This window comes from Nipponia nippon, unplaced genomic scaffold (genome assembly GCF_047370975.1).
Source record: "Nipponia nippon isolate SJK-2023a ecotype South Korea unplaced genomic scaffold, ASM4737097v1 scaffold_3, whole genome shotgun sequence".
In the NCBI taxonomy this organism is placed as follows: Eukaryota; Metazoa; Chordata; class Aves; order Pelecaniformes; family Threskiornithidae; genus Nipponia; species Nipponia nippon.
The window spans coordinates 84,644,361-84,669,436 of NW_028262347.1; the positions used below are offsets into that span (position 1 = coordinate 84,644,361).

At 48.6% G+C, this 25,076-nt stretch overlaps 1 protein-coding gene across 1 annotated transcript; it reads left to right on the forward strand.

Moving 5' to 3' along the window:
- Positions 1 to 13,466: 13,466 nt before the first annotated feature.
- On the forward strand, positions 13,467 to 24,179 carry LOC104014472 (C-type lectin domain family 4 member D). Its single transcript, XM_087763847.1, has 6 exons — positions 13,467 to 14,061; positions 17,566 to 17,682; positions 21,811 to 21,903; positions 22,515 to 22,666; positions 22,893 to 23,011; positions 23,575 to 24,179. The coding sequence occupies exons 1-6, from the start codon at positions 13,995 to 13,997 to the stop codon at positions 23,717 to 23,719; spliced, it is 693 nt and encodes a 230-aa protein (XP_087619973.1). The 5' UTR covers positions 13,467 to 13,994; the 3' UTR covers positions 23,720 to 24,179.
- Positions 24,180 to 25,076: the final 897 nt, after the last annotated feature.

Genomic DNA, 25,076 nt, shown 5'->3' on the forward strand with positions numbered 1-25,076 from the left:
CAAGGAAAAGGCTGAGGTACTTAATGCCTTCTTTGCCTCAGTCTTTAATAGTCAAACCAGTTGTTCTTGGGGTACCCAGCCCCCCGAGCTGGAAGACAGGGACAAGGGGCAGAATGAAGCCCCCGTAATCCAAGGGGAAATGGTTAGCGACCTGCTACACCACACAGACACACACAAGTCTGTGGAGCCGGATGGGATCCACCCAAGGGTACTGAGGGAGCTGGCGGAGGTGCTCACCAAGCCACTTTCTTGGTGGATCAGCAGTCCTGGCTACCTGGGGAGGTCCCAGTGGGCTGGAGGTTAGCAAACGTGATGCCCGTCTACAAGAAGGGCCAGAAGGAGGATCCGGGGAACTACAGGCCTGTCAGCCTGACCTCGGTGCTGGGGAAGGTTATGGAGCAGATCATCCTGAGTGCCATCACGCAGCATGTATGGGACAACTGGGGGATCAGGCCCAGTCAGCATGGGTTTATGAAAGGCAGGTCCTGCCTGACTAACCTGATCTCCTTCTATGTCGAGGTGACCCGCTTAGTGGATGGGTGAAGGCTGTGGATGTTGTCTACCTGGACTTGAGTAAAGCCTTTGACACCGTTTCCCACAGTGTTCTCCTGGAGATGCTGGCTGCTCATGGCTTGGACGGGCGTATGCTGTGCTGGGTAAAAAACTGGCTGGATGGCTGGGCCCAAAGAGTTGTGCTGAATGGACAGCTGGCAGCTGGTCACAAGTGATGTTCCCCAGGGCTCAGAATTGGTGCCAGTTCTGTTCAATATCTTTATCAACGATCTGGACGAGGGGAGTGAGTGCACCCTCAGTAAGTTTGCAGATGAGACCAAGCTGGCTGGGAGTGTTGATCTGCTGGAGGGTAGCAAGGCTCTGCAGAGGGATCTGGACAGGCTGGATTGATGGGCTGAGGCCAATTGTATGAGGTTCAACAAGGCTCAGTGCTGGATTCTGCACTTGGGTCACAACAACCCCATGCAACACTACAGGCTTGGGGAGGAGTGGCTGGAGAGCTGCCCAGTGGAAAAGGACCTGGGGTGTTGGTCGACAGCTTGCTGAATATGAGCCAGCAGTGTGCCCAGGTGGTGAAGAAGGCCAATAGCATCCTGGCTTGTATCAGGAATAGTGTGGCCAGCAGGGCTAGGGAAGTGATCATTCCCCTGTACTCAGCACTGGTGAGGCTGCACCTCGAATATTGTGTTCAGTTTTGGCCCCTCACAACAAGAAGGACACTGAGGTGCTGGAGCGTGTCCAAAGAAGAGCAACGAGGCTGGTGAAGGGTCTAGAGAACAAGTCTTATGAGGAACGGCTGAGGGAGCTGGGGTTGTTTAGCCTGGAGAAGAGGAGGCTGAGGGGAGACCTTATTGCTCTCTACAACTCCCTGAAAGGAGGTTGTAGCCAGGTGGGGGTCGGTCTCTTCTCCCTAGTAACAAGCAATAGGATGAGAGGAAACGGCCTCAAGTTGCACCAGGGGAGGTTTAGGTTGGATATTAGGAAAAACTTCTTCACTGAAAGGGTAGTCAAGCACTGGAACAGGCTGCCCAGGGAAGTGGTTGAGTCCCCATCCCTGGAGGTATTTAAAAGATGGGTAGACGTGGTGCTTAGGGACATGGTTTAGTGGTGGACTTGGCAGTGCTAGGTTAATGGTTGGACTTGTTGATCTTAAAGGTCTTTTCCAACCTAAATGATTCTATGATAACCTTAGCTGAGATAAGCTCGCAGGCAAACCTTGCTGAGGTTTCTCAAAGCCAGACACCTATATTATTTAAGTTGGACCTGAGTCCAGGCAACCACTCCCCCGGAAGATGGAGATTCAGGGCCCTGGCGTTCTATCAACCCTGCTCACAGCTATCTCTTCTTACACAGCCACGCTTGCTTGGTGTTTCTTTGCCAGAAAGCAAAGCTCTACATACGGTTATGTTGAAACTACAATGAAAGTCTTGTGGCCTGGGTAAAGATGAGAAGTCTTAACCTTTTAAGTCAGCTGTTTGAATGACACCAGTAAATGCTGGTGTCATTGTCAAATATTCTAGCATCTGTGGTGGCCAAAAAAAAAAAAAAAATCTCTACATTTCTTCAGATCTAGGAGCAAAGCTGTTACCCTGTTTTGGTGAATAGGGTAGATATGTTGCGTAGGTCCTGGCCAGGCAGAAGGTGAAGAGTCTTGTCCGTGAGCTATGGTGAAGCTTCTCTGACTTTTCAGTAGGTAGTTGCAGCACAAAGGATTGAATAGCCTAAGAGGGTATTTCTCCAGAGTAGGAGGATTTTCAGGTGAGGGTGTACCCAAGGGAGGTGCTGGGATATACTCCTGCTTGTGCACGGAGAAGCATAGAGGATTGGGAAACGGTTCATGAGGGAGAGCTTAGTCCTTTCTGGAGATCTTTCCGGTCCCCGTGTCTTTCCTCACAGTGAGACCTGCTGGAATGCAAGAGCTTGGTGTGTCTTGTGTAAATCCTCTCCTCCGTCACATTGGCGACCATCAGGAGCAATCTTTCCATCCCCAGTGGGAGATGTTGGCTGTGATGGTAAGTTACTGGTGAAATGACTTGGCCTTTGACTGGACTGGCTGAATCCTCCCGTATCTTCCTGCACTCTCTGTTGCCAGTGGTTTCTTCTAATGTAGCAGAAGCCAGTACGCAGGCTGCTTGAGACCTACAGTCTCAGATGTTGCAGACAATAGCGTTCTCTAGGTAAAGGATTAAGGCCAGGCCTTTAACGTGGATCAGCAGAGCAAACCGAGCAGTATCTCCTGAAAATTTATTATGTTCCACCTAATAGATCAACTGGTTTCCTTAGGCAGCTGGAAAGAGCTGCCCTCAGTCTGAGAGGGACAATGGTCAAAGGGGGAGAAAAGTTCATGCCAAATGGGGGAGAGACTGTAGCATGTAGAAAGAGTCAAGAAACAAGTGTCAAAGGGAAGATCCCAGTTTTGTCTAGTTATTGGTTGTAGTTTCTTTTGCGAGAGCTGTAGCTGAGGTGGGATGTGAGTGTTTCCCCACCTTCCCCCATTAATTCTGTTCTATGTTCTGTGACTTAAAACTCCTGTCCCACAGGTACTGGAGTAACTGGTCCTACTACAGGCACACAATATGGATTGCAGGCACAAACTTGCTAGCTTTAACAAAGCCTTGGTGCTGTGTGTGGACTCCCGAAGAAATGGAGAGGAAGAGATGTCCATTGGAGGAAATCAAACAAAATAAAAGCCAAACAAGAAACCAAAACCCCCAAAGTCTTCCTGAGGTTTGGTGATGAGGGAACAGGATCTGAACCTGAACTCATCCTGTTAAATCAGCATAAACCTACAAAGCTCTAAGAGGGAGCACAACTGGGCTATTAATGCATAAAAACAGCACTGGGGCCTATGTAGTTAACACATGTAGTCTCAAAGTCTAGGCAATCCATTGAGTGCTCATTGCATTATGCGAACAGTAGATTCTCAGACCGTTTTAGGTCTCTTTCTTCCAAGTTAATAGCTTAGTCCATGCTAGTAGTCAGGAAAAGCACATTGCAGGATGTAGTGCCTTTCTAGTTTGGTAGCTATAGCTGTGCATCCTCATCCAGAGCTGGGGCTCTGACAGACATTCCTTGAAGCTGCCTCTGAGCATGGGAAGATCAGTCAGCAGCAGCTGGTGCCTGTAGTGGCTCCCAACCAGAGCCACATTTTGCCAGCTGTCACTGCTGGGAGCCTGTGGTGAACTTCTTGCATCACTTGTGTTTAGGGCAGGCCAGCTGGGTAACTTGCAATATGGCCTGCTTTCCCTTTTCTTTCCCAGGCATTGTAGGATGGCAACACCTGCATGTTTGGGCAGAGGCAGCTGGCTTGCTTAGGAAACCAGCTTTTCAATCCTCAAAGCAGTCTGAAGAGACATTCCCTGAAGGAGGGAGCTGCCTGTAAGTTGTAGCCTGTGTGTTGAGTCTTGTGCTTTAGGGATGTAAAGAGGTGTGGTGCTCCCCTATCCTCCTAGCCTGGTCTGCAAGGCTGGCTGAGTTGGTGACACTGGCGACCAGGGCTTGCAAGTTCAGTCTCACCCATGACCATGTGCAGTCACCTGCTGCCAAATCCCCTTGTTGCAGGGCTTTTGGCAATCCCAGGGCTCAGCCACCATCTCCAGGGAGTGGCTGGGCCCCCAGCAGTTGGGAAGCAGGGGATGCCGGCAGACATCACCTGGGACCTGGCTAGCACTGGTGAAGTGCTCTCTGAAAAGAAATCGCAGCTGGCATCTGTCAACAAGAGCATGCTGACTCCTGGGTTGGCTGCCTGCAGTGACCTCCCCTCAGCAGGGGAGATCTGTGCCTGGGGGTGGGATGTGGGCAAGGACTGGACCTGGGTATGGAACAAGCTGCAAAGCAGAACTGCAGCATTTGGAGGTGTCCCCAGGAGCATCTGAGATGGAGGGGAAACGAAAGGGTGTCTTGACTTCAGCACACAGGAAGCACAAAGGAGAAGAAGGTACACAGCCATAAGATAACAGAACAAGGACTTTGGTGAGTCTGGTTTAAAACAGACCAGAACAGCTTTGGGTGAAAGCAGAGTTTCTATTGGCTTTTATTGAACACTTCCCTCAGTCCAATAGCAACTCTGCCTTTATATCTACAAGTATCGTAACTTGTCATTCAAATGCTTTCCTGAATGATTTAAAACTGACCCCTGGTCAAGTTTACAGAAGCACGGTTTACAGGGTTTTTTTCTTTTTTTCTTTTTTTTTTTTTTTTGTTTTTTCCTCTTCTTCTCTCTTGACAGTTTGGCAGTAATGGAACTGGTGCTTCCAAATGAGGACATGTTCTGCTATCCTAATGCCCTCTGCACTTCAGTGCCCTCATGCACAGTGTAGTGTAGGGCTTGGAATCGAGGTGTTCCAATCTTGCGGTCTGCCAGTGCATATACATGTGTGTATGTGTGCTTTCTTTAAAGTTTGGCCCATAGGAACTGAGCTCCTCCTGGTCTTTTTTGAAGTGAAGTCTAAGCACTTGTCCATGAGCTTAGGGTGTTAAACAAACTGTCCAAAGATGTGTGGAAATGCTACATCAGTAGTGCTACACAAACCATTGCTTTGGTTAGCTGGCAGGGACAAGGAACTGGATTCCCATGAGCAGCAGTGCTAAAAGAAGAGGGGTAGGAGAGCATTTTCTTTGGAGAATATGTGCTAAAGGGCTATAGACACAGCAGCATAGGCTGCATGTCTGGCCCAGAGTTAGGGGCTGCTGTCACTAGTACCTAAAGCTGAATACCATGGGTACATGTACAAAGCGCGCTTGGAAACGACTGCTGGATACTTTTTGGGTAGAAGAACAGGAAAAGTCCTTAAGCAATATATTCAATACAGAAATAGGATTTCTGTAAGCAGAGAACCTGCCCTGAGTAGTCTGGTCTAGCTTCAGAAGTAGCCCTGCTTTGAGCAAGGTTTGAACGAGATACCTGCAGCCTGAACTATTTCCTAGCACAACTTTTGTGTTTGGCTGTGGTCAGGTGAGTCCTGAGGTGGGCCAGCAGTATCTGGTGAGACATCTGACATGGGGGTTTGGTAGGTGGTGGGGAACGCTGAGGTCTGATGGTGATCCTTCAGCTCAGGAAGGGCAGAGGCTGTGCAAGGACCAGCATGGTGAGCTGTGCCTGCCTGGTCTTAAAATGCTGAATATGCAAATAAATGTGAACTGGAGGCAGAGTCTGAGAGATGTAGGCCACAGTGCTGCGGTCGGGCATGAGTCAGCAAGGAGCACTTTGCCCTCTGCGTCAGTCCCAGATGGCAGCTGCAGGGAGTCAGCAGCAGGGGCCCTTCACCCTCTTAGTCAACACCGGCTCCATGCCGGCTGGCACCTGGGAGCACTGTTTGCCCGCCCTTCGCTTTACTGTGCCAACACTGGCTTCAATGCCCTAGTGTGGTAAAAGTAGCTGATGTGGGCACCTGGAGAGGAACAAAAAGTGTCCTTCCCCATCTGACCGTGTTGACGTCTATGTTGTGAGGAGGCTCCTGCATGCAGTTGAACCCCAAAGCTAGAGCCCTCACTGCTTGGCATTAAAACTTCCCCAGCGTATTTCAGTGACAGGGTGCCAGTGTATTTCAGTGTCCGGCTGAGGTGACTGTACTCCCTGGGTTTAATTCAGCTTTCTATGGTTGTTTCCAGATGGCTTTTGCGTAGGACGGCTACGCTGCTCTGGAGGCAGGTGGTATCCCTCACCCCATTGCTAGCTGGCGAGAACCTAACGCATGATGGGTGCAGGGGCTCCAAATGGCATGCAGGGCCTTCTTGGCTATAGGGCACAGGGTAAGGGCCAGCGCAGGCTATTTGCAATCTTCCTGATAAATCTACCCTTGAGGCTAGGGGCAGCATGAGGGTACCAGGCGATGCCAGTGCTGAGGCAAGTGCTGCAGGGCCTGGGAGGTTTGTGCTGCTGTTCCAGTGCCATCTGGTGGGACAGCCTAACCAGTGCAGCTCTCCCCAAAACCTCCCTCTGAGAAGGCTTTACTGCCTGCGCGTGGAGAGGATGTGAAGATGTGGAGGGAAACAGCTTGAGATCAAATGAGAGTGGCCCGAAGGTTACAGCATGGGTCTGGGTGGCCTTACCTGGTAGCCCCCATGCTTGCTTGGTGACTGTGGTCATCTTCCATTTTTGTGCTTTTCTTTCCACTCCCCCTGCTCCCCCTTCAAAAGAGGGAGATGAGGTGCATTCACCTCATCTGAGGTGTAGCCAAACTACCTGAGGTGTAGCCAAACTGAATTCAAGGCTGCTGAGATCTGTGCGATCCTTGGACAGAACTGACAATGAAGCATGACGGATTGCTTCTGTGGGTAGGTGTTACATGGCTACAGCTCGTTCATGCAAATCCCATGTGCCCACTCTAAGAAACTCAAATTCACAGCCCTGCCTCTGAAACAGGCCACTGGATCTGGCCCAGCTTTGGAGTCAGATGTGCAGCTGTGGCAAGCAACTGCAGTATCTGGATCTGATCTCCAATAATTTCTGGCCTTGAGACTTGTGGCTCAGACCCAAAAGTGGAAGGGGGTTGAAGGTGTGATGTTCCCAGTAACGGCATAAAACAAAGCTGTGATATAATGCATGTGAATGTGTCCTCTGTTGGCTTTTGTTGGATAATTTGTTAATTCTCTTCTGAAGAAACAATCCTGGGTTAATGATATATGTAAAGAGGCAGGTTGGGGCTTCTTGTCCATTTGAAGGTTACCTGGATACTGTTCTTCCTTCTCTTATTCCTTCTCTTACACTGGAGAGATTTTTGGGAGCCTGTCATCACAGGTGAGCATATGTCTTTCCCTTTCTGAAGCTAACTGAGTTTGAGCTCCCTCAGCTCAGATAGCTTTGGGACATGGTGTGTTCTGCTTGAAACCCTTAGCTCTTCCTAACACTTGGCAGTGGTGTGGGTGGGGGAGGAATGCACAACCCCTTTTGGGGAGGAACATCTCTTTCTCATCTCTCCTACTTTTCTTTCCTTACTCCATGCTCTGCATGGTACTGTAACCATAGCATTTTGGGGAGCTGCTGGGCTCTTTCAAAATGCTAGCGTGCCACTCTAGGTGGTTTTGTTCAGGACACAAAGTGTTGCTGCTGACTCAAGCCTTCCTGTGGTGATGTGCTGCCACCTGCCAGAAATCAGTGTGGCTTTGCAGTGCTACCTCCTGGTTTCTGTCTCCCATTCTTTGCTCTCACCTCCCCTTTCTCACTCTCGGTTCAGTTCTTCTCCATTTCCCCTTCACCCCTGGCTGCTCAAATGTCCTTTTCTCTGAGCTTTCACAGCTCCATGTAACCCATTTCCTCCTAGGTCTCCTAGTGTATCTGTATGACACCCTGGTTCACCTTCTGTCATCAGCAGGGGTGACTGCCTTCCAGAAGAGGCCTCTTCTCCCTGCAGCTCTGGCCAGTGTTGTCAGCCATGCATGAGAAGGGTGGGGGGTGCTTTTCTCTCAGGTCCCAGCAGGCTGCAGTGGTCTCACGCTGTCCTGGAGAGCTGGGGGAACTCAGCTCCTGCAGTGAGAACTGCAGCATCCTGCCCCTCCCTTCCCTAGCCAGTTCCTTGCAGCAGGGTACACAGTGGGATCACTTATTGCTAGATCCCCTCTAACCAGCCAAATCCCTCAAGAGCTCTCAAGGAGCTCTTGCTGCCTGAATCCCTTTGATTAGATATCTGCCATCCCTTACTAACTGCTCAGTGTCAGGCCTTGGGGCCCCATGCCCCATGCTTCAGTGCCTTTTTATGCTCTTCCCTTGGCTGCGAGGGCTCTGCTCTCCCTTTATTACCTCTGTGGCCAATTCTGCCTTAATCCCTAGGAGAGGAGCAAGGTGATGTGGAGAGAGAAGACCAAGAGGGTGGTGTGCATTCACTTCTGATGCTCTCCTCACCCAGGTGTAGGGACAAAAAGCCAGGACTGGGTTTATGCTGCCTTTTTCTGAGTGACCTGGAGCACTGCGCTAGCTAGAGGTGCCATAAGAGCATGTGATGGCAGGACTGTCCCATCAGCGGGCAGCTAGGGTCCTAGCGTGGCAGAGTTCTGTAGGTGCTTTCTAACTACTGAGGGAACTGACTATTAATTCCTACTCACCTTTCCTGTCTGCTTACCATGAAAATATCTTCTTATCCCATGGCTGCCCACTTTCCTTAGAAGTGTTTGCTGAGGAACTTCACATGTAGCTGGATTATTCTCCTGCATATGATTATTGACCCCTTCTAAGAACTACAAGAGGCAGGATTTCCTTACAAGAGTTATATTGACTCTTCCCAAAGTACATTATACTTATACACATGTCCATTAATTTTATTCTTTTGTTAAAATTTCTGTTAACTTGGCCAGTATGGATGTCAAAACTTTACCTTCCTAAATCTCCCTAGACTTCTCATCTCCTCCCTCTTTGCTATATTCCTTGTCATCCTGCAATTCAGTGATTAAAAGGCAGTTCAAGGCAAGAGGCCACCCACTGCTCTTAGCAACTGTTTCACCCCCAAGTTTCTTGGGAACCCTTGGGACTATCTTCCCCAGACCTGCTATTTCCATACCTTTTGCACAATCACTTTTATTTTGGACAGGTTCTTTGGTTTTATCCCCTCCAAAGCAGGGTTCTTTTGTGAGAATTTCTCCAGTTTCTTCCACTGTCACAAATAATTAATTTAGCTTTATTTCAATGTCCTTGTTCTCTCTGACTGCTTCTTTTATACCCTGCTCTTCAGTTGTCCTCAAAGCTTGTGAAAAGGTTTCTGCTTTCTGTATCTATAGGAAAGGATTTATTACTAGTTCTGACAGCTTCTGCTAGTTGTTTTTCAGACTCTTTTACCTTTTCTTTGTTGTGGTTTTACATTTAATTGAGGTCATGATCATGTCAGTTTTCCTCATTTGAATGCAACGTTAGCTGGTTGAAGAACGCACGCTGATAATCCCTTTGGCTCGACATTTTAGCCACGGCAGCTTCCTTTTGCCTTTTGTCAAATCTTCGAAAGAGGTGCTAGGTATTGGCTTTGGGCCGTCACTGTGATGTCCCTGTATAACCTCTGCGCTGCCTGTGATGACTGAATTCCCTCAGCTGCCCCTCTCCATTCTGACTGGCTTGTAACAAGTGTCTCACTTCCCTGCAGCTTCCACTACAGCTGTGCTCAACTTCAAAAGGGGATATTTTTTGGAGTGTGTGGGGTCACAACTTTAGGATTCAAGTCCTCCTCTTTGCTTCTGAATTCAATTTTAACCCTACTGGTTCAGCTTGATTTTCAAAAGATGTAAGGCACATGCAATGGTGCTGTCTCCTCTGCTGTTACATGGACCTGCTTGCTGAATTGGGTGAAACTGGCAGTGAGATGAAAGACTTGCAGATACTACCTTACTCAAACTTCATTGACAGATTGTGGTGGTGCATCCCCTGCTCCCCCTCCTCTGGACTGCTTTATGATCACAGGGACTCCTGTCAAGGCTTGGCCTTTGAGCAATGAGTCTGGCGGTTAAGCGCCCCTTGGCCGTACCAGGAACCCTTGCATGGCTGAGCTGGGGAACAAGAATGCCTTGATCTCCTCTGGCATCATCAGTCAGCCCCTGACAGCCTTGGGACGTATCACTGTGGATCGTAACTCAGGCAGATTGGTACAGAAGGATTGTACCTGTGTTGCTGAGATTGATGAGAACTCCAGCAATTACCAACCTGAGTTGTGGCCGGAATGGAAATTCGCTGATGCCTAAAGTCAATAATCTCACAACCCTATAAACAGCGGTACCAAGTGAGACCCTTTGAGCTCTTCGGGACCGCAGTGGGCTGCACCAGTATCTCCCTCTGAGCGGGATGCCTCTCAGAGCTGTGAACTTTTAAGTTTGCATACAGAGGCCTGGCAACAGGACCTGGGCTGATCTCCAGCACCTTTCACTCCTTAAGCCTCAACCTGCACCTGTTGAGACAATCATTTGAAGTGTGTATTTCACTGAACTCGAGGGGAATTTTTACCAGGTACCTTTATATATGTGTATTCTGTGTATTTCACTAAATTTGCAATAAACTAGGTACCTTTATACAGGTCTAGTGCGTGTGTGTGTGAATCAATTCGAATACTGTAGTAAAACCTATTTAATCACTTTGTAAATGCTAAATTAACCCATGATTAATTACTGCTAAATTCCTGTGATTCTCTCTTAACTGTGAACAAACCTTAAACTGCTGTTAAACATATATAATCCTTAGACATAAACCATTGACCAACTCTGAGACTAGGATTGGATCCAGCTGCACCTAGACTCCTCTCTGAGAAACAGTTCAGAAAGAAAAGGGGTCCATTCTGAACCTCGTGACTCAACGGGAGGGCCTCCTTTACCCTCTTGTATTTTATTCTACCTCAATTTTCTCTTTCTTTCTCTTTTTATATACATTCCATTCATTTAATAAGTAATAGAGTGAACCTTGCCATCGAACTTCATTGAATCACTTTTGCAAATATCTTTGACAGTGATACTTTAAGCTATCTAACCACGCATCCATGACACAGGTAAGGGGAGAAAGAGCATTAGTGCCTCTGCTGCCTTCTGTTTGGGTCAGCTAGCCAAATGGTGCCTGCACAGCTTGCAGAGCAACCACCAAAAAGCAGCAGCTGGAGCATGAGTAAGGAGGGAAAGCAGGACTGTAGTGGTGAGCAAACATACGAGTCCTAAGAAGGAGCTGGGGCTTGCGAGGTACGTGAGAGTTAGGAGCATGGGAGGTGCCTGGCAGTGCTGAGTGGGGCTGAGATGAAAGATGTCAGCGGGGAGCCACAGGTATTGTGGGAGGACGAGGGTGCACTGCATGGGGTGGGTAGAATACAGGTGGCGGGGGAAGGGAGGAACTGAGGAACAGCAGTGGGAATGCAAGGAAACAAAGTGTGAGGTTTGTTTGTTTTTTTTTTAAGCAAGGTTTTCTTTTTTTCTATTTTCAGCCCTGCAACTAACTGCTGGGCTCGATTCTCTCTATCCTCTCATCCATTTACGTGCCATCAGTGCACAGGAAATTCAAAGCACAATTTTACCCTCAGGAGTATCACCTCACTGTGATGGGCACAAGAGCCTAGCATTGCATCCTATGCAGTATGGTTCAGGGTTGAATTTTGACAGCAAGCAACAACTCTGATGGCTGAGAAGGGAGAATTGAGCTGTCTCCTGATGTTTGAGCGCAATCTAGTGTATTCGAATAAAATCAGTTGCTAGATCCTGAATTTGCATTTGAAATAGCTCAGCTGTGTTTAGAGATGTGTTTCAGTGGCAAAAAGCTCATGAACCCACACTGTGACTTCCTTCTCTGTCTGCTGATTGTATTTCCCATTTCTTCATAGTGGAAATTTTGAAACCCTGCCAAGAAGTAAGCCTTTTTCCCATGAGACGGAGTCTGTTGTGGCTCGGTTGGCCGGCACAGGGGGAAAGCACGCAGAGGATTACTTTGACTGAAATCTCGGCATGAAATTTGAGGGCATAACTAGGTTTCAGCAAACACTTAGGGAGGCTTAATTCCAGTGAGAGGTCCAAGCCTGAAGACAAAGGAAAGTGCTGGAAGGATGTTGGAAAGAAAAGCAGGCAGCATGCATCTTCTCAAGGGACCAGGCTCCTGTCCTGCAACTGCTGCTCTTCTTGTAGACAAGTCACTCTCTTTGCACACAATACAAAAAGAAGTGAAGCCAGCTCAGTGCACACGAGCCATGAGGAGGCTCCTTGGTAAAGAAATCCAGCTACATATGCCCCATTCTGTTTAGTGGCAGTTCTCTGTAGTCTGTGTTCAGATGTCCACCACATCCCTCCCTTGCCCTTTACCTTCTGCCACATTGTTCTCCTCTGTTGTCTGATGTTCTTCCTTGCGCTGTCCTATCTCACCTCCAACTCTGCCCTGTGTACCCTCTGTGCTAGCTCCCTGGGTGTCCTGCTAACGTGTCATTCTGGTCTGCCTTGAGGAAATTCCAGCTAGCCAAACTAACCAAGCAAAACTTCCTCCTTCTTCCTTCTGGTTGTTTTGGAGACCTTATTGTGGTTTTTCAGTACTTAGAGGGGGCTTATAAGAAAGATGGAGAGAGACTTTATATCAGCACCTGTAATGACAGGACAAGGGGCAAAGGTTTTAAATGGAAAGAAGCTAGATCTAGATTAGATATAAGGAAAAAATTCTTTACGATGAGGGTGGTGAGACACTGGAACAGGTTGCCCAGAGAAGTTGTGGGTGCCCCGTCATTGGAAGTGTTCAAGGCCAGATTGGACAGGGTTTTGAGCAACTTGGTCTAGTGAAAGATGTCCCTGCCCATGGCAGGGGGGTGGACTAGATGATCTTTAAAGGTCCCTAGTAACCCAAACCATTCTGTGGTTCCTGAGTCCTATCTGCTGAGTGAACCCTTCTCACCCTTTTTCTCCAAGGTATCCTGACTCATTGGCATTTCTTCTCAAAAGTCTTTCTGGTTCAGCGTGTATCTCAGCAGCCATTTCCCTTGTCTCCTTTCAATAACTGCCCCAGTTTGAAATCAGAGTAAACAGTAGTCTGACATTTTCCCCAAAGTAATATCCAAGGCCTTTACCAGAAAGCAGAAAAGGGAGATAAATGGCAGTGTTGGAGCAAAAAATATAAACCAGCCCTTTTCAGCCTCAGAAATGGAGCCTGACTCCCTGAAGCAAGCACTGCTCTGAACTTCCACAGGCTGTAAACCAGGTTGTGATAGAGAGGTCTCTATGTGTGCTCTTCCCAATAACCTCTCAAACCATCAACACAATTTTTTTTTATTCCACTCTGCTTGTTCTCCTCCCTGACCCTGGCCTCATCCTTCTCTGTTTCTCCTTGGATATATCAAACTTCTGATTATTTCTATTCCTCTGCCTAAGGCCGCAACTCCCCAGTCTCACTTCTACAGGAACATTTCCACGTTTGAAATTTGTTCTAGTGCTAGCTGCCAACTGGGGCTGACTTCCCAGGATAAGACATGACATGTGATATTTGATGTAGCAAATGCAGTTTAACCACAAGAGACAAGTGAGGGCAGAATGCGTTTTGTATTGGGCTGTGCGGCAGATTAAACTGGCCTAAGACCCATGATAACTGCAAACCTAAGAGCAATGGCAGAATTACTAGCAGACAAAGAAGGGCATGAAGATAAGGGAAAAGAGAGAGAGTAAAAAAAGAAGAGTGAAAAAAGAAAAAGAAACCCAAAAGATCTTAAAAAGGAAGCCTAGCAGCTGAGAATCTGATATGGGGAAGGAGGAGTGCAACTTCCTTTTCAGTTGTTAGGTTCTCATTTTTCTTTTATCTCTCAGAAGTTTCCATAGTGCCGGGGCTGATTTCCTGGGCTAAGAAACTGAAGATCTGTTCAGAGCATTTCTGAGGTCTCAGGAATTCTCAGGTTATCGCCAGTGCTTCCAGTGTTCAGCACAGCCTTCTTCAACAGACAGAGGGTGAATGAGCAGATGGGAAAGGCTCAATAACTTATTGGTGTCTCCCTCTGGAACCAGGGACCAAAAAGGCACACTTTTTACATAACAAAGCTAAGGACGGGGATCAGTGATCACACTGTGATTAAATGGCATCAGAAATCACTTACGCTGAGGTGAAGTTCAAGAATGCATCACCAGCTGCAGTGGTTGAAGGTAAGGAATGGGTGTGTTATTCAGGGAAAGGGCACCTGGAGGGAGGGGAGCTGAAGAACAGGGAATGGAGACTTTTCTTTCCGTGACTCTGGTTCCTACCTGGTCTTGACAAATTGGTCAGAAAAAGGAGTTGTCTACCACTACATGAGCAGAAGACTAGAGGAGTTTTGAAGTAAGAGGGTCAAGGAATGTCTACAAGAGGAGAGGTGGGAATCTTTAGGTGGTTGGAGTTGCAACATGAACAAAGATGACTGCTGAGAGCACAAACAGTAGATTTCAAGTGAGAATTCATTAAGGAACATATTTGGGATCCCTTAGTCCCCTGGTTGCAACACCCATAGTGGTGAACGGTAGAGGGTCCAGAATGAATGCTTAGCCCCAGTACGAGGCAGGCAGTAGCTGCCTCTCTATATGTTATCCAGTTTTGGATGAGACAATACCAACAATAGAGACTATGGCTTATTACAAACAATCTGATCTGTCACAAAGGTGGAGGGGCTCCCAGGGCAGCAAATGGCAGCAAATAAGCCCAAGCCCTGGCTGCTACTGGTCTTGCCTCTGAAAGAGTGAGGCTACAGATTCCTGCTTATGGAGAGAGCAGGAGTAGAGAACCAACATGCCTCCTTACAGTAGAGCAGTCACTTGCCCTCTGCCACTTTGTGAGAGGTGGCACTGGCTGCGGAAACTTATAGCCCCATTGTCCTTGGCTGATTGAGAAATGGTCCTTGGAGAAGAGAGATCCAAAATTTAAAAGGAAGAATGGGCTTGAACAAAACACCCTAAAATACACAGATGAAGAATTATCTAAGATCTGGAGGAAGATCCAATTCTGTGATTGATGTCTACCACTCCTGAAAAATAATTAACACACCAAACAAACAGATCTTTATTGCTATTAAAAATCATGGTTGTAAAATGGTGCCTTTACTAGGCTTTGTGCAAATTTAAGACATGTTCTGACCAGTATGTATTCTGTAGTTCTTATGCCACAAGGAGGAACACAAAGAGATGTTCCATGTATGGCTCATTGCTTCCACACTTAGATGCAGGACCCTACACAACAGCAGGTTCCAGAGTGGTAGAAGTATGTGTGCATGAATGAACGAATGAAAAAAAAAAAGAAATAAATTATTATTGCTGCTAAGGATATTAACTTGCCTATTTACCACTTTAACTCAGTTTTACAATCCCAAACAGAGCTCATATCAGCTCCAGGTTATTCCTGCCTGCTCTGAGGCATGTGTCATGGAAATAAAGAATGTACATACTCCTGACTGACTTGAAAGCTCACTGTTTTTGATGCACCAAGATTAGCTGCTTCTGGTTACAGCTAGTGTTTCCGTCATGGTGAGGTGGGGGTGGTGGAAGTTCCCCACTGTGTTCCCAATGACCTATTCCAAAGACACCTGATCCAGCCATGTTTGCTTGAGCTGCTGATGCCACGCTCATGCTATAGGTTTGGGTGTGTGCTCAGGGTCTGTCTTCGAGTGTGCCTGTCCAAGCGATCACACACTTAGCTTATACTTTGAATTCAGAGAAGTGTCCAGTAGTACCATTGCACACAGTGCTAATGTCTCTCACAGCCTTATAGTATGCTCATAGCATGAGAGTTATGATTGAAAATTATTGAAAGATTGAGGGAGTCTTGCTGCTCTGTTGTCCTTCTGAGTGGTTACTCTGGCCATGCAGGCTCCTTGTTGGTAATGGCCAAGCTCACCTGGCTTTTCCCATTCTGTAGCCTCTTCTAGTTAGGGTCTAGAGATAATAAAATTGGCAGTCATTGGAAGATAGAGAGGAGAAGGCAGCAGCTAATCAAACAACATATAATCTGTGGCAGGAGGTGGCAGAGTCTACCGGGGCGGATTTCACACCACAGTGCAGTTAGGGTTCCTGCATTTCCAACCAGGATTTCCCAGGTAGAAACACAGGCATCCGTGCTGCACAGCACTTGTTGCATGTGCCTGGGAGATGTTAGATTTACATGCTGAATAACCAGCACGTGCCCATCAGGTCTGTTGTGTTGAGATCATGCTGGACACATTGCAGGCATGCAGACTAATTGTAGGAAGCATTTTGCAAGGAGATTAACCCACTGAGTATGCACAAAATCTACTGCACTTCAGTTGTGTTGGTGAGGTGCATGCATACTGGCAGTGCTCTCTGTGCCACCTGGGCGTGAGTGTGGGATGCACAGATCTGGCTGGGCACAGGTTGAACAGTCAATCTGTGGACATGCAGCACATCAAGAAATCATTTGGACTGATCAGATCTATTGTCAGAAATAGGTGGCTGGACTCCAGATCATGATCCAGGTCCTTGTTTTCACTACAGACAAAAGGTCTCGCTGGAACAAAACATGATTTGATCAGCGAAATCTACATCTTGCCTGTCTATGAATGTTTTCTCCTCTGATAATGAAAGATGATGCTTTTTGCCCTGCTGTAATAGCCTCCCCCAAGGTTTTGGGAAGTAGTCAGAGGGCTTCCTCAAACAGCAGGTTTCTGGAAGTCTTGCTCACTAGGCATGGCTGGCAGGCACACGTGGCTGCTGGCACACTTGAGAATTTTGTGCTGAACAATGAATGAGGTCTCTCTAAAGCTTATCATTAATATCAGTCTCTCTCAAAACTTCTTTATTCCTGTCCTGCAGTGAGTGCTGCTGTCTCTTTACCATCCTGTTTGCCCTGGCTTGTGTACCTGCCACAACCTAGAACGGTCTCCTAAGAAGCATTTGCTTCTCCTTTCTGTGGCCCATTCTCCTGCCTGCTCCCAAACTTCTTCAGTACTGGCAGTATCCCTCTAGATATCTCTACCAGGCGCTGCAAGTCTGAATCTGAGCAGGATACTACTCAGATTGGTGGACACAGGCATCTGTTCTCCTCAGGCATGCAGCCTAGCACAGCCTAGTTTTAGCACAGCAAATCTCTGAACCCTGGCTTGGAAAGCAGACAGAAGGGAAAAAAAATTTTTTTCTCTTCCAGTGGTTCTGTGCCATCATCGCTTTGCACATTTTTTTGTCTCCTGCTCTCATTCAGCTTACACCAGCCTTCTTCTACACAGCAAGTCCACATAGCTAAGAAGGAACTGAAGCAGGTGTAAAATGTTTTCTGGGGAGAAGTCAACATGAAATCTTCATGTGAATGTCTCAAGTATCAGACAGAGCAATGTTGTATTTGGCAGCTCTGGGCTCAATCTAGAAAGACATGGTTACACTCTGGATTTTAAGGCCATGTGAAGGCCTTACCCCCAAACACCAGCAATTAGCATTGCTAGCTCACCAACAGGGCTGGGGCTGTGAACAGCGTTGCTGAACCTGATCTTCTGAAGAAACCACAGAGGTCCCCTGCTCTGTCTCAATCTGCCCCGCTCCCAAACTGTGTAACTTCCACATCAGAAATGAAACAGCATTTTTTTTTGAGAAGCTCTCCCTTGAGTTGTACATCCTTGGTATGCGGGCTGACTGAAGCATAGTTGACTGTGGTTTGGTGTGTTTCTTCACTTCTAGTACCTCCTGAGACGAAGAAGCATGAGCACCATCCCCAGAAATACCCGCCTTGGCTCCCATGGCTGATCTCACTGCTGCTTCTCTTGGCGTGCATTGCCCTCGTTATTGCTCTCCTTGGTGAGTATCTGCAGGTTGGTTACAGGAGAGAGGTCTGGGGGAAATGCTGGGAGAAGAGCAGAGAGATCAGAGCCCAGAGGGGAATATCTTCCAACCAGGAGGGAGCTTTTACTCAGGAACTGTTTTGTCATGAGAAAGAATGCAAGCGCCAACATTTGGGCTTGGAAAACCTGAATGTTGAGTATTTGAAAGGTATGTTTAGGAGTGAAACCTTTCCTGATTACTTAAACATTGGGGATTTAAGGGTACAGTTGTGACATGACACAAATTTCTCTTTTGCAGGCCAGCCAAACCAGAGGTTTTGGCCAACTGGTATGGGGGAGCTAGGACTACCACAGCATTATGCCAGATGGTTCTGTTGTACACATCCTCTTTCTTAGAATGGCAGAAAGCGTTAGGTGGAAAGAGACTTCTGGAGGTCTCTAGTCTAATGCCCTACTTGAAGCATGGCCATCTTCAGAATTTCAGGGTTGCTTGGGCTTTCTGCAAGGCCTCAAGGCTCTTCAGCCCTGATTTTGTACCTGTCTGCATACATCCCCCAAATCTTCCACTGTTTACCCTGAGGCCTTTTCAGTGTTCACAGATTGTACATCCCCATCTTGCATGGCCTCTTTGGAACCATGAAAAAAATTTTTACCTGCATACCACACAAAAAGAACTTAATTATGTTCAGCAGAGGAGGAAAAGCCTGGAGATGGCAGCACAAATGTCTATACAGGCAGCTGGACCTGCACTTGAGCTCTCTAAGGTGCTCTGACACACTGTGTCCTAATGGAAAAAAAACAACTTTTCACAGTTAGTCCTGGCATCTCCAGGATGAACAGCACAGTGCAAACTCTCACACCCTTTTAGTGTTAACTGAGTTATAGTAGAATAATTCATTAAAAGTGATTCTTGCACATGCAGTTTGTGGAGACTGTGATCACTGTTTCATTCTCATTTTCTGCTAAGGATCATTCATGGATTGTTTGCACAAATTGTCAATAAAGATGATGGATTCTGGAAGAAGGCATGTTGTTAGGATAAATTGCTGCCCTTCCTTTTGCTGTCGTTAGTTCCCAATTCCCAGAAGTTTGTGTTGCTTTGTTCCCAAATGTATAACTTTTCACAATACTCTGTTAAGTGGTAGGGCAGGTTTAGGGTAGGCTGTTAGAGTCTAATACTGTCTGGCCAGGTTCTTTTAGACATTCCACACATGGAAGGTTTAATCTTTAATGGCAAATTTAATTATCCAAGTTAATTGATGTTACATAAGATTTTGAATTAGCAGAGTGATACAGCAATGCATTTAATTAAAAACACAAGTACAAATTGCACTTAGCAGACGGTAGCAATTGCAGTGCACAGTTGAATCACAATACAAATGCGATTCTTATTAGCAGTCTCTGCAATATGCATTAGAGGAGCGTTGCCAGCAGGTCAAGGGATCTGATCCTCCCCCTCTACCCAGCACTGGTGAAGCCACAACTGGAGTACTGTGTCCAGTGATGGGCTCCTCAGTACAAGAGAGACATGGACATAGTGGAGAGAGTCTGACAAAGGGCCGCGAAGATGATGAAGGCACTGGAGCGTCTCTCCTATGAGGAGAGGCTGAGAGAGCTGGGACTGTTTAGCCTGGAGAAGGCTCAGGGGGATCTTGTCAATGATGTGTGTAAACAACTGAAGGGACAGTGCAAAGGAGACGGAGCCGGGCTCCTTTGGGTGGTGCCCAGTGGCCAGGCCCAGAGGCAATGGGCACAAACTGAAACACAAGAGGCTCCCCCTGAACATCAGGGAACACCTTGTTACTGTGAGGGTGACTGAGCACTTGTACAGGTTGCCCAGAGAGGTTGTGCCGTCTCCATCCTTGGAAATATTCAAAAGCCGCCTGGACACGCTCCTGGACAACTGGCTCTAGGTAGCCCTGGTTGAGCAAGGGGTTGGACAAGATGACCTCCAGAGATCCCTTCCACCCTCAACCATCTCTCTAACGCTTCCTCTCCCTTTGCAGTTGTCCCCCTCCCTCACAGCTCTGAGCGTGGTTGAAGGCAACGGTCAGTGCCTGGGAGACGGGAATGAGCAGACATGAGAGTCTGGGGCCAGGTGAAAGGGCCCTTCAGGGTCTGGCTGAAGGTCAAGCAGATGAACAGGGCTGGGTGGGACTCCTGAGGAGAGGAAAACCGGAGCCTTTATGCAGTGACTAAGGAGAAGAGAGAGTTGGAGTCCTCTCAGGGCAGCGTAGGTATGAACATCACAGGGGAAGAGGAGCACAGGGGGTTAGCAATGAGGTATGAAGAAGGAGTTTTTCAGGTTGCTGGTGAGGAAACAATCCTCGTGGCTGAGGCCGACTGCACTACCACAGGCTCGTTCCCGGTGAAGGGTTGAGACTGCTTCAGGAGAACAATTTGGGGTTTGTTTAAAGACGGGCATCAAGATGCGTGACCAGAACAGGTCAGCAGCCCCTGAAACAGTGCATGGGAGTTACTGAGCGTGATCTCCAGTAGCATCTAACGTTCCTGTCCTTGTTGGGGCAGGAGCCAAACTGTAGGGGAAGTCACTGCCCGGCGCAGGGAACTGCAGAGAACAGTTGAGCATTGTGGCTGGAGAACAGGGATCCTTGCAGTCACCATCTCTCTCGTTATTAGCATTCATCTCTGCAGTCTCTCCCCACACAGCGCGAGGCTGGACATGCTGCCTGAAGGGCTGGAGATGCTTTCAAAAAAGCTGCTATTATCTGTCGCACGATGAGGTGTCCTGGGTTGAGGGCAGCAATTGCAACGCCCAGTTGAATGACAATACAAACGCGATTCTCATTAGCAGTCTCTGCAATATGCTCAACATCAAGACGCTGGGTGTCCCCAGTGACCCAGAAGGAATATGTGGGTTAAAGCCAGCTCAGGCCCGTTGCTTTCTTCAGACATGCTTTTGCTAGTCATTCAGTTTTTTACACTATTTTGGGCTGAGCCACGTATACGCTCGCCCTGTGCTGGTCTGGCTGACTTTGGAAGACATTCCCTCTCTGATTTTTCAGAGGGATGAACAGTTACACAGCGGGTCAGTTCACTCAGCCTTCTTCCATTGTAGGAATTCACTCATCAGTCACAGAGGCCACTATGATTACTCTGCCCTCCTCACAAGTAGCAATATTTCCAAGGGAAACGGTTGATAAAAACAGACATCTCTCTTACTTAGCACACCCTGATCAGCTTCCAATCACTATGGCTGAGTGTCTGAGCCAGCGATAAGTGCTTCGCGTTGTGGATGTGGCCTCCTGACGCCTATCACCAACACTGTATTATTTGCCATTAACCGGCTAGTGAGTCCTAGGAGTTTACCTTCCCCCCTGGTTGCAGCAGCTCTAGCGGTATGTGATGACCTTGACCTGGAGTGTCTTTGTTGCTGGTGAAAGAGACCCATGCAAACTACTGTCACTCATCCAAGCTACTGTTGATGTCTATCTTAGGAAGAGATAAACTGTGCCACTGAAGTGCTGCGCTGAATTCACTGATTGTAAAGAGATTTAGACAGGCAGCTTGTCCGTAGGCATGTACATGGTAAATGCCTGTGGTTGGGTGGAATCAATCCCACCCTGTCTAGCATGTCCTCAGTGTGATGTCCTTCCAGCGGTCCTTCTGCTCTCTGACATGGAAGATGATTGTCTCTTTCTGCCTGGGAAGGCAGCCATACCACTTGTTTGGGCCAGTTTTCTCAGAGCTGTGGAGCAGGGATCCACTAACCCCACCCCTTCTGCTCCCCAGCACCCGACGGGGCCTGATGGCAGCTGCTCGGTGCTGGGACAGACTCTGTTGACAAGCCACAGGCTGACTACAGCCACCAGGCACCGCTTCGGTGGGTCTCAAGCTTCTCTGGCTTTGTTGGCCACGTCATCCTGGTCTGATGACTGATCTTGTCAGTCAGTGGGCGGAGGAGTCCTTGCGGGCAGCTGGGCGATGCTGGGAGCAGAAATGCCTGTTCCCTTTGCCGAGACGATGGCAGTTACCACTTATGAAATGGAAAGAGACAGCCCGAGGAAAGGCGACGCTGAGACAGTGCTTGGGGGGAAATGGGAAAGAAGAGTGAAGCCCAGAGATGGTGCGTGCGGAGCCGGGAGGAAGGGGTAACCCTGCCTCCTCTCCTCTCCCTTTCCAGTCGTGCCCTTCTCCCGCAGTGGTGACCAGCCCACAGCCCTGCAGCAGACATTCATGGAGTGGCAGTGCACCTCGGCAGAGCCGCAAGGCAAAGGTCAGTAGCGCTGGCAGGGGTGCAGGGGGTCTTTGGGACGGGGACAAGGAATGCTGGGGTCTGCTATGACAGCAAGCAGCAGCGGGGGCAGGCTCCGGAGAGGCGGGCTCCAGAGGAGAGAGGTGGGGAGAAAAAGGAATTCCTGCGGACTGCTTAGGGGGAGGAGAGGGCCATGTTCCTGATGTCCTGGAGGGCAGGATGGCTGTGAACACTGACAAAACAAAAGGGACAGGTACAGCCGCACAGGGAAGGTTAACAATGGAGCAATAAGAGAAGTGCAGCTCTAGTCAGGGAAAGAAGCAATGTTCCCTGTTCCCTGGGGCTAAAGGCCTAAAGGAGACTGTGCAAGCAGAAGTCAAACCAGATCACCAAAATAACTTTGTCAAGACCTGAGATCATGATACAAGGATTACCATGGGTACGCAAAGCTCACTGGCCATACCCCAAAGCAATTGGAAGAAATAGCTGTACTATCCTTGTCTTTTCAAGCCCTTTCTGTCAGGAAAAGTGATCTAAGGAGAACACGAGCATTGTCCCTGGAGTAGTGGGATCCTTGCCGCCACCATCTCTCTTGTTATTAGCATTCATGTCTGTGGTCTCTCCCTGCACAGGGCGAGGCTGGATGTGCTGCCCGAAGGGCTGGAAACACTTTCAAAACAGCTGCTATTATCTGTCGGCTGATAAGATGAGCTGGGCTGAGAGTGAGCAGATCTGCACTGGGATGGGCTCCCACCTGGTGGTGATCAACACCGAAGCAGAGCAGGTACGTGCAGGGCTGAGAGGGGCGCAGCAGCCGGGGACACGGTGCCAGGCCCTGGAGGGGTCTCAGAGCCCCTCCTTGCTCCTGCAGGGGAGGGGGGATGTCCTTTCTGCATCCCTTCAGCACCGGCTGCTCCCCTCTGCCACCAGCCCCACCCCACAGGGACTCCTGCAGCCTCTCTCTGCTCGGTCCTGCACCTCACGGACATTGCACTCTCCCTGATTTCCAGGCTTTCCTCACTAAGGAGCTAAAAGTTCCAACAGGAATCAATTACTACATCGGTCTGCGTGCACAGGCGGTGGGCCAGTGGCAGTGGGTGGACCAGACTCCATACAGTGAGAGGGCCGCGTGAGTATCCCCGGATGGAGAGTGTTTAGTGGGGCTCCTGGTAGTGCAAGAGAGCAGGAGATGTGAGGGTGTCTGTCGGTGCACGAGAGGGAGGTGAGACAAATCCCTGTGAGAGGACAATGATGGAGCAGGAGAGGGCTGTGTCGGACACCAGGTTCACATGGCCCCATCCGTGCTGGTTAGCGGTTGTTAGTTAACTACCTGTGACATGGCCATCAATGCTGCAGGCACAGAAGCAGCTGCATCTTGCCAGCAGGAAGAACCCTTCAGAGATGACCGGCCTTGCCTGACCTCCATGCTGCCCCCACCACGCAGATGTGCACGTATTTGCGCAGGCCAGTGCTGAGAGCAGGTCCCTGTTGTGTTGGCTGTAGGAAGAAGGCAGGTTTCCACATGAGACTGGTGCCAGTGGCACAGCAGAGTGGGAAGAAGGGCACTGCTTCTGCCCGTGAATTAACATCTGGAATCTTTCTCTCTCCCTTCCAAGCCTTGTATCCCGCTGTGGCCTTTTCCAGCAGTGCTCTACGGGGTACGCTGGGAGTAACAGTCTGTCTCTATCTCAGGTTCTGGCGCAAAGATGAACCAAGTAATGTGACTGATGAGATGTGCGTTGTAATCCATAGCAGTTCACGTACTTCCAACTGGAATGACGTCCCATGCATGAGAGAACATCATCGAATTTGTGAAGTTTCAGCAGTAACTGTGTGATGGAGCGACCCTTATCCTGAGTAAAACTGAGGGATTAGCAGTGAGCTGGGAACAGCTCAGGGCTGTGTTGGGAGGGATGGGGGGCCCTGGATCCTGCATCTTCCCTCTGCTGCATGGGACGATGTGAGTGGAAGTGATATAACCCTGTGTCCAGCATCCCCAGTGCACGTTATCAGCTCAGGGAACACATGGAAGGCTCAGCATCACCAAAGTGGTTCCTGGGCTCTGGTGTCCTCCTCTCCCTGAGTGGGTCCGTCAGCCGCTGGCTGAAAAGAGGCCGAGTTCTCCAGGAAGAAGACACGGGAATGGAAGACAAATGCTCGGAGCTGCAATTTCCTTTGTCTCCTTGAGCCGAGGTCTCTGCTTTTTCCTGGGGCACACACAGAATGTCCTCTTCTTGCATTGGTTTTGCTGAATAAATATGGATTTCCTGTACAAGGGAAAATACAATTTAGACCAATGAAAAAGGCTTTGTGCTATGTGTGTGTGTGTCTCTCTCTTTCTCTCTCTCTCTCTTTCCCTCTCTAAGCAGGGAGTGGTTTGTATAAGCAGGATCAAAACGTGTTGCTGTGCCAGGTTACACAGCTACTGCAGTACACGCTGCATTCACCCAGTGAGAGTAAACCCCTCAGAGACCACCTGGCTACACAGCCCCATTGCACACGGCCAAAGCTCTGGAGGGGACTGGGCACAAGAAACCAGCTCTAGGGATATTATCACTGTTTGTTTCCATGGCTGAGAGTAACAGGAACTTGTGCCAGGAGTCTGACCTGCTCGTGGCTGACCAAGTATGAGGGGAATCCTCTCTCTGTGTCCGAAAGAGGGGGAGGAATTTGTACTGGAGACAAGGTGACCAGGAGATTTGCCTTCCTAAGCCAATCAATGCGAGTAGTTCCGTGAACGGCAGTGGGTGGTGGCAGGAGCTGCTGAATCCTGTAGCCCAGCAGAAGCTGCAGCTGCTCCAGCTCCATGGCCCCAGCTCCAGTCGGCAGTGAGACTGAGCGTGTATGTACAATATGTACACATATAGATACATATGGAAGAAAAAGAACATGTACATGCAAGCAGCCACACAGGTCAACACAGACAGAAAGCATTGATGTAAACATAAACGTGTGTTGTAATCAACTGGAAGGCAGAAGTACACCAGAGCCGGCACAATCTTCCACATGAATGAGAGCCATCGTCTTCAAATTTCTGAAGCTGCAGCACCAACTGTCTGAAGGAGGAAGCCTCATCCTGTGTAAAACTGAGAGACCAGCAGTGACCTGACAAGAATACAGAGGATTCTTTGGAACGAGTGTGAACACATCTTCACTCTGCGGGGTGGGAATATATGAGTGGAAGTGATAGCGTG